This window comes from Solanum pennellii, chromosome 10 (assembly GCF_001406875.1).
Source record: "Solanum pennellii chromosome 10, SPENNV200".
Taxonomy (NCBI): domain Eukaryota; kingdom Viridiplantae; phylum Streptophyta; class Magnoliopsida; order Solanales; family Solanaceae; genus Solanum; species Solanum pennellii.
This window is the reverse complement of record NC_028646.1, coordinates 57,376,449-57,386,183: the sequence shown is the minus strand read 5'-3', so window position 1 is coordinate 57,386,183 and position 9,735 is coordinate 57,376,449. Positions and strand designations below refer to the sequence as shown.

Sequence of the window (9,735 nt, the reverse complement as noted above, 5' to 3'; positions counted from 1 at the left end):
TATATATATATATATATATGAAAAATAGTGCGAAATTAAAACTTTTCATCTCAAGTACAGTTAAAATCTTTTATAGAAATATAAGAAAGAACTAAGTCTCTTCATAGTCGTCTTTACCACATATAAATCTTAGGATCACATTCCATACATAAATTAAAGTTAAAACAAAGTCTATTACACCGTCTTTTGAAAAGTAAAACTAAACATAACTATGTCCTCGAATCATATGTGGAATACCAACTCGACTTGAGAGAATGTTATTCCCAAGCTTCACTTCCAAGATAATTCTCACTAGCCACCTACACTTGTAAAAATAAACAACATTTGGAATTAGCACATTGAATGTAATAAGTATGTATACATGCAAGAAAACCATGCTAAAATGGAAATTTACTTTATCACATGATTTTTATGCTCTTTTGATGTAAATCCCATGAAATAAGTTTAAGAACCATTTACACGATAACATACACATATAAGACATATCCAAGTATTGATAAGAGATAATCGTAATCATTTATAGTATACATAAGCATTAGACTCCCAACCAAGTGTTATCCTAAGACATACTTAAGTAAGACAAGAAGAGAACGCTCATATACCCTATTCAAGCACACCTAAGTAATCCTTAGGACTACCCAAAGTAAGATTATTCTTTACATTACAATAATACATATTTCTATATTCACTAAGTAACCCATTTTTATCATTTAGACTCTCCACCTAAAGTTACTCCAAGATTCACTGAAGTAAGACATGAAGAAACCGCTCATACACCCTCTTCAAGCTTACCTAGGTAATCCTCAAAGCTAGTCTAGGTAAGGACCTTTCTATGCATCATACATTAACTAAGTCAACATTACTCATTAAACCACTTATGAGACATTCCACAATTAGATGACTTCACATAATGATCTTGGAGGAGACCTAGGGAACTCACCTAGCATCTTCAATTGTATTTAAATTGATCGAGACAAACGACCTGATCTCTGCAATTAAAGTATGTAAATGTATAAAAATTTAAATTAATTGTATAATTTACTTAATTTTGGTCAGATTGTATACATTCATAATTGTATAAATATATTTTCATCAATGATTGTGTATAAACTTGTATGTTTTGTATATGTATAATTTTACATTATTTGTAAAATTGTATTAGTTACTGTTTGTATGTGTATAATTAGATGGGATTAGTGTTTTTATGTGTATAATTGATTGTTGAGTGTAATTATGTGAAAAAGTTATTTGTATAAGTTTAATAATTACGTTTGTTGTTCTATAACTGACATAAATTTGATTTGTAGACTTGTATAATTTGATTGTTGACATGTATATCTAGTATAAGTATAGTTTTACTTTATTTATTTGTGGAAAAGTTGTCTGGTGAGTGTGTGTTTGTATATTTTTGAATTTTGGTTCGTATATGTATACATGAGTTATTTCTATTTGTACATGAATGTCTTCCATCGGTATTTTGGTAATATATTCTGAAAAATTAGATGATGCAAACTGTTACATTGACTACGCTATTGAGAGGATAGTTTTTAGAGAAAATGCTTCTACAAATATTTGAATTTATACAAACAACAAACCTCAATAGTACATGTGAAAACAAAAAATATACAATAGTGATCCAAACTTGAACAGTTAAAAATTTAAGGAATCCCATAGTGTAATTCAATAATTACATTCTGTCCCGACAAGTTTAGTAATTACAAAAAATCCCTTAAATTTGTTGAGCCGTGATACTTTAGACTGTAGTGATACATGGTAAATGATACATGGTAACTTAAAACTGTTAAGAAAAAATAGGGGATAAAAACGGTAAATTTAATGTTGTTACTAAAACAGCTTAATTTGTGGTAACAGATCATTAATCATCATTAAATTAGCACTTAATTGGATATTAATTTCAAAATTTGAAAATCAAAGATCATATCACTTTTTTTGAAAACAATTTTTTTTAAACAGTCTGTTAAAATTGGAGCTACCGAAATTTTATTGTTGTCGCAGTTGGTTTTTGAAGATGAATACTTCGATTTTGATGAGACATTCCGGAATTTGGGTGAACGAATTGCAGTATGAAAGTTGCAAAATTGATGGAATCGTTATCTTAAAGCAGCAATTGCGGCCGAGTTGGATATTGATGTATCAAGGAAAGAAATTGAAATTCGATACATTGTAGAAGGTAACTCCTGTCCGATGAAACTTAAGAACGATATGAGTGTTAAACTATATTTTGAACTGAAAAAAAACGAGCCTGGATTTTCAGTATATCCATTATGTATTGACACAATTGAGAAGAATAGTGGTACTGTACATAACTTTGATGGAAGAAGTGGAGAAATAACGTGTGTAGAAGGCACAACAAATGATACACAGGCTTTGGCAATAGTTGAAAATAGCTTATTTGAGTCACATGAAAATGCAGAAGTTGGAGTTGCAAATGTTATAATCAATTCAGATATTGTTGATGTGAAGACAGGTCAGATATATAAGGATAAAGCAACACTTGTAGATGTGATGACGAAATATAAGATAAAGAACAACTTCAATTGCAAAGTGAAGAGGTCTGATCAACAAAGGTATGACAGTGTTTTGATATTTTAATGTATCATGTGTTGTTTTATAATTTAATTAGTACATGAAACATTACTGTTCTATATGAAAATCTGCATGTTTCATATGTTATTTTATAATCTAATGTATCATCATTTCAGGAATTTGTTTTTGATACATTGAAATAACTATATTTGATACTTGAATGTACTACTACTGATATAGTAAGGACTGTATCAGTTTAAACAGTCATATCACAAATAGTGGATAATTTTCATTAAATTTTGATACTTTTCTTAAAAATTGGTTGATACTTTTTGTGTGATTCATTGTTTGATTACTTTAAACATTATTGTTGAATATATTATTATATATGATGCATTTGATATGTGTATTAATATGCTTAAAAAATGTACGCAGCTATGTGTTGGTATGCTTTTCAGACAAATGTGGTTGGACTATGAAGGCGTCGTGCAGGAAAAAATCTGATATATTCATTGTTAGAAATTTCAATAGTGAACATACGTGTCCGATGAGGGAGAGGGTATTAACCAAAGTCCAAGCAACAGTCGGATTTGTAAGTGGAGTGACAGCTCCAAAATTGGTCAATTATATACGAATTTATACACCAAGGGATATAATTGATGATATTAGAGAATATTATGGTGTTGAAATATCTTACCAGCAAGCATGGCGTGCTAAAGAACGTGCACTCTCCATGATTAGGGGAAAACCATCTGCAGGATATAGACGGATGCCGCGATACATACACATGTTAAAAACTGTGTATCCAGATTCTTATATAAGAATGCATAAGACTGAAGAGGATGAATTTATGTATCTGTTCATCGCCTTAAGACCATTCATTAGGGGATTTAAATACTGCAGACCAGTAGTTGTTGTGGATGGTGCACATCTGAGTGGAGCTTACAAAGGGACATTTGTATCAGCAAGCACACTTGATGGCGCAGGTATTTTTTATTTATAGTAATGATGTCTTTTTATATATTACGTATCAAATAATATAATGTGTGTGTAATCAGGTTGCATATTTCCATTGGCATATGGTGTTGTTGACACCGAAAATGATTGTTCGTGGACATGGTTTTTCGAACAGTTCAAACATGCATTTGGCGATAGAAAAGATATGTGTGTTGTTTCAGATAGAAATGAGAGTATCATGAAGAGTGTAAGGATTGTGTTCCCCGATGTACCTCATTATGCATGCATCTGGCATCTTTGGAAGAATGTATGTGGAAACTTCAAAAGGAGCAGAAAGGCCATAAGTGATCTATTCTACTCTATGGCCAAGGCATATAGAAAGGAAGATTTTGATAAGTTGATGGCTAAGGTTGATAGAATTGATCACAGGGTTAAGGAGTACCTTGAATATGCAGGTTACGAAAAGTGGTCAAGAGTTCATGCAACAGTAAACAGAGGTAGAATGATGACTTCAAACATTGCAGAATGTATCAATGGTTGTCTTGTTGAAGCACGCCAATTAACTATATTAGAATTCTTGGAAGAGGTTAGAATTCTTTTTGGATCTTGGCATTGCAAAAACAGAGAAGTAGCCTCATACACAAAGGACACATTAGGTAGAAAATTTGAGGAATTGTTGATTATAAACGCGGCTAAAAGTTCAAAAATGGAGGTATGTATCATTATATGATACTTTATATTATATATATCTAATTCTGTGTATCATTATGCTTTTTTTAACATGATTTGGTTTTTAAAAGTTATATATTTAAAATTTTTAATGTACACAGGTTGTTCCATCATCTGAGTTTATTTTCTCGGTTTATGAAAATGGAAGAAGATATATTGTTTGTCTTGAGCGGAAAGTATGTTGTTGTGGTAGATTTCAACTAGATGAGATACCTTGTTCACATGCAATCGCTGTATTGAAAAAAAAGAATGTCACCGATATGAATCCGTATTGCTCTGATTATTACAAGCCTGATGCGTTGGCAAAAACATATGAAATTCCAATGGTGCCAATGCCAGATAAGAAAGATTGGTCAGATCCTAAACACGTGGTAGCTGAAACTGTGTATCCACCTAGATACAGAAGATCATCTGGACGACCAAGAAAAAGAAGAAGAAAGAATGCAGATGAAAAGATTTCGGTGAACACAAACTGTTGTGGACAATGTGGACAAGAAGGGCACAACAGAAGAACTTGTACTTTCTACCCAAAAGAGAAGTGAATTTGTCGTAATGTTTCTATGATATAAAGAATAATTTATCACGTAAACATTTTAATGAATTTCAGTTTTAATTACGACTGCAAATTGAACACTTTGTGTTTAGATAAATAAACGTACAAACATGTGGTAATTACATTTGAAGTCGTGCTTATGATTATAAATACTTTCTTATTATTGGTGTTGATAAAAATACTTGTGTCAATATTTGTTTTGAATATATAAATCTTATGCTACAGTAAGATAACGTAATGTACATGATACATATGGTTAATCTAGTGTATCATGTACATTTATTGTGTATTTTTTGTACACATTGTTTATATAAAGTATCATGTACTTTTAGTGTGTATCATTGGTTTGCACAATGATACATCTCCATTAGATAAAAAATACAAATATATTGTTAATGTTATTGAGTACTTTAGAATGACTATAAATCATGTATCATGTGAATTTATATAATTTAACTTGTGTAATGCTTTTTTTGATATGCTTTTATTGAAATATACAGTAAATAACTTTCCTTTAAAAAAATAATAGCAATTCATATGAATATGCTATTCAATTTACCTAAATATCTTGTAAAATTTAAGGATTAGAGTGTAACATATTGTACATTATACATACGGTTTGGCCAATGTATCAGTTATTTTTAGTGTGTTTCTGGTACATATGTATCATTTGGTTTTGGCAGTGTATCATCTAGATTAAATAAAAAATTTAAAAATCTTTATGTCTATGTTTGATTATAAATACTTTGATTATACTTTATTAAATGATTTAAACCTGGTTTTGTCAGTATATTTATTATGTCTATTTTTAATTAAAAATTTAAAAATCTTTACGTCTATCATTTGATATTTATATCTTCAATATAAACAAATTTGTTACGTAATGTGAAAAAAAATATTCATGGAAATTGACAAAACCAAAAAAATAACATTAAAAAGGATAAAAATAGTTGTTCAATAACATATAAAAATAATAAATATAACATTAAAACATTGTTTTATCATGAAATGCTACGCTATGTGAACTAAATCTTCTTCTGGTGGTGGTGTGACTACGCCCCTGGATTTTGGTGGATCATCATTGTCGCTAACATATCCGCACTTAGCCTTCTCACTTCCATAACTCCACAGCAATGCTCCATATCTTTGACGCAGGTAATCAGGATTAAAATCAGCATAAGATATATTGATTTGGTCACTGATATACTCGGCAAATGCAGTAACATATAACCCACAGTCTCTACAAAAAATACAGAATAAATTAAAAACTTAATGATACATTAAAAAGGGCAAATGAAAAAATTCTTGATACTTACAGGCTATCGCTTTCCTGTGTAGGGATGTCTTGTGCAAATTCTATCATGAAAGGAACTTGAGGCTCCAGAAGTGAGCCATTATTGTTGTCTTTATATGCTTGACAATCAGCAAATTTTGTGCGTTCATTTTCTTCAAAAAATCCACTGTCAAGTAGGTATGAAGGAAGCATTTTAGACAACATCTTGATCTCATGAGGAATTGTTTGTTTCCTTGTGCTAATTGATGAGTCAAAAACCCTTATCAACCTGTTTTTCAACTCAACAACAGCCAACACCCAATGGAATTCTTGATCACAGTTAATTGGGATGTAGACCTCATCTACAAGATGCCATGGTAAAGCAGCTGGTATTCCAAACCCTTTGATGATGTTAATTATTGACCTCTCATGTACAGATACAACTGAAGCGCGATCAATATGTTCTTGTGTAGTAAGACTATCATCATCATCGTCCATGTAATATCTATCATAACAGTTTTTTACATGTGACATGAACAAACAGTGGGTTGTTGTGTATCTGTATTGATCCATGCTGCAAAGTTTTGATTTTTTACGAAGGTAGTAAAAAATCACATCGATGTGCTATAAACAAAATGAAAACAGAGTAAGAAATTATTTACATCTAAACAATATAAAAAAAGAAATATAATTATGTGAATATAGTATGATACTTTTGCAAATTAAATAGTATGATACTTATACATAATGTATCATTGCTAATTAAATAGTATGATACTTATAGATAATGTATCATGATGTTATAATATAGTTATGACTGATACATATTTCATAAATAGTTTAATATTTTACCTCATCAGACCAACACTTGTTTGGCTGTGACATGGCATAAAACCAATTCTTGTTCATTGGAAAAGCAACAACAAAGTCCATCATCGTAAATCCAAAAGAAGAAGATCTTGATCTGTATTTATCGTCCGATGGGTTCCTGCATATATGATACATAAGTTTTCAATGTATGTACATGATACATAACACTCAATTATTTACAGTTTTTATATAACAAAGTATCATGAATTAGTTGTATATAAAATGATTACGCCTAACACTGAGAAAAAAAATGTATAAAACTTACTTATTGTTATGATTTTTTAGAAGCCCCCTCAACAACCAATTCATGTAATCCTCAATCAGTTTCGGCGAAACTTTATCTGCAATGCCACATCCTTCGAACGGGAAATGGAGTCGAGCCATATCCTTCAATTTCTCTTTTCCCTTCTCGCTTGACCCAAAAGAAGTACAATATGGAGATTGAATCCTTCTCGAAGGCATTCTATTTCTATGCGCAGGAGTGACTGCATCAGTTTTAACAGCAATCTCCGTTATTGGAATATCAGTGGGTAATTGACTGTCGGTCAACAAGTACTGGCTGCTAGTTATATTCTTTGGATCGTAAGAATATAATGGTCTAGCATTGGTAGCATCTTTACCCAAATCTTTGATAAGCGCATCTATTGCTGCTTGAGTTGATGGCGATATTGTTGTTGAAGTTGAAGAATCCTGTATAATATGATGTAATGATTTTTAGAATAAATTTGTGTGTAATGAAATTGTGTGTCATAAATCAAAATTGAAAAATGTACCGATGAATCCGTTGTTGTTTTTTCGGGCAACACATGAGGGATGTTGTGCTGAACATTGTCATCAACGGCTTGGTCCATGATATGTTCATTTAAATCTTGGTGCGACTGATGTGCGTCACCATCCTGAATATGCAGTTTTGAAATAAAAATTGTTAATATAATTTGTGCTGATACGTAACATTGATTACAATCACATGATACATAGTATTGAGTAAATATGCATGATACATGACAGAATATAAAATGAGAAAAAAAAGTGATCATGATACAAAGCATTGACTATATGTGTATGATACACAACATACCCAATGTATCATAAACATTACCTTTGGATTATCACTGACTATTTGTTCACCCTCATTTACGGAAACACAAACACCATCCACATCGACATCCCTTGCATCGTCGACGATATGATGCTCACCATTTTTACCAAAAAAACCACCACCATCCTCAGCTACACCACCATATCATCGAGATCAACTGTATTTGCTGAGATCTTTGTTTGTCAGACTGAAATGTGCTTGTATCAGCCTGAAAATTGATGTTCTCTTTGCTAATAGATTGCATCAGCTGGGGGTGATTTGCTTTTATCAAAATAATCAGTTCTTCAAATTTCTTGTCAACCTAAAAATTGTAGATACATTTAGGATAAATAAAAGTTTGTTTAAAAATAACAAAATAATTTACTTACGTAAGTTTTCAAATGTCCTTTCAACTCTTCAATATGAGGAATTATATTGTTGACATTCTGTGAATCTGCATATCCATGAACATCAGCAGCCGGGTTCTGAGAAACGTCTGGAACAGAACCATGTACATCAGCAGCCGATTTCGGTGACACTTGTGGAACAGAACCATGTACATCATCAGCATTCGAATGTTGAGGCAGACTTGACATGGAAACATGTACATCATCATCCGGTGTCGGAGACCCATTTGTTTGATCAGGCTGGTTCTGTTCTGACACCTTCTTTTTTTGAATAATCGAATTTTTTCTTCTTTTTGGCGGTGGTGGAGGAGATGTATCAGACACTCTAGAATATTTCCTCAATAACTGTTCGGGCGGTTTTGTGGAGAAATCATCTAAATCATCTTCCTCGTTTGGTTGTACTAATGGTATTGATGTAGAATGAGCATGTTCAACTTGAGCAATATCAAAAGCTTCAATTTCCTCTGCTGTTGGGACAATGTTTGAACATGCATTCTGAATGTATCACAAACACATAAGATAATTTAACTGTTAGATACAGTAATAATTCATAATGTATCACAAAGACATAAATAACGATATTCCATATACAAAAATAAAATTTTACCTCTTGGAAAATGGTGGACATAAGCATTTCAAACTTTGCCTTTTCAGACACAACTCTCCAATTGCATATTCTTGGGATGACATTGCGTTCTCTCACAGCTATTTCTGAATTTAAATTGGATGCACATTCGTATATCCAAACATTTAGTGCATATGGCATCCCATATAATCGGTACAACTTTTTACTAACGTCGAAATCCTGTCTAAGTGAACCAATTAGTTTGGAAAATGATAGCTGACCCCAAGGAAAATGTTGATATCTACCATCTTCAACCATTAGAAAGTCGACAATAGATATCGCTGTATTATCAAGAGTAGCTAATACAAATGTATGAATAAAGAACAGTATAGACATTTGGAGTGCATCCTGATTGCTCTCCCAATTACCCATCTTAAACCTTTGAACTAGTTGATGCTTTGTAACACTATTGACTGCTCCAGGGAAATACTTTTTAAAAAGCATACAATTAGTTTGTTCTAGGTATTTGAAGTCATTGGTATTTCCTCTGACCTTAAGTCCTGTTAATAATGCAAATTCATCGATACCAAATTTCAGGACACACCCGTTGGAATGTCTAATATGCAACACATTAGGGTTGCTTTGTTCCAATTCTAAAAGCAATAAGCACTTAGTTATTTGGCCCTGAAAATTACATTTAGAAATGTCTAAAAAGGGTCCAAAAATTGTATCCTTAAACATTTGGATAACATTGTC

The 9,735-nt window shown here is 31.8% G+C and overlaps 2 protein-coding genes across 2 annotated transcripts; one reads left to right on the top strand and one right to left on the bottom strand.

Annotated features, from left to right (window-relative positions):
- The first annotated feature begins 2,047 nt into the window (after positions 1–2,047).
- Positions 2,048–4,905, top strand: LOC107002084. Its single transcript, XM_015200005.2, is given in 5 exon segments — positions 2,048–2,111; positions 2,114–2,588; positions 2,983–3,533; positions 3,606–4,216; positions 4,335–4,905. Coding segments are annotated over 5 exon segments (2,142 nt in total). The 3' UTR covers positions 4,776–4,905.
- A 789-nt stretch (positions 4,906–5,694) lies between these two features.
- On the bottom strand, positions 5,695–9,729 carry LOC107032505. The gene is given in 10 exon segments (XM_015234109.2): positions 5,695–6,026; positions 6,103–6,683; positions 6,912–7,047; positions 7,195–7,619; positions 7,703–7,825; positions 8,029–8,171; positions 8,174–8,188; positions 8,191–8,329; positions 8,397–8,909; positions 9,022–9,729. Coding segments are annotated over 10 exon segments (3,003 nt in total). The 5' UTR covers positions 9,721–9,729; the 3' UTR covers positions 5,695–5,797.
- Between the last annotated feature and the right edge of the window lie 6 nt (positions 9,730–9,735).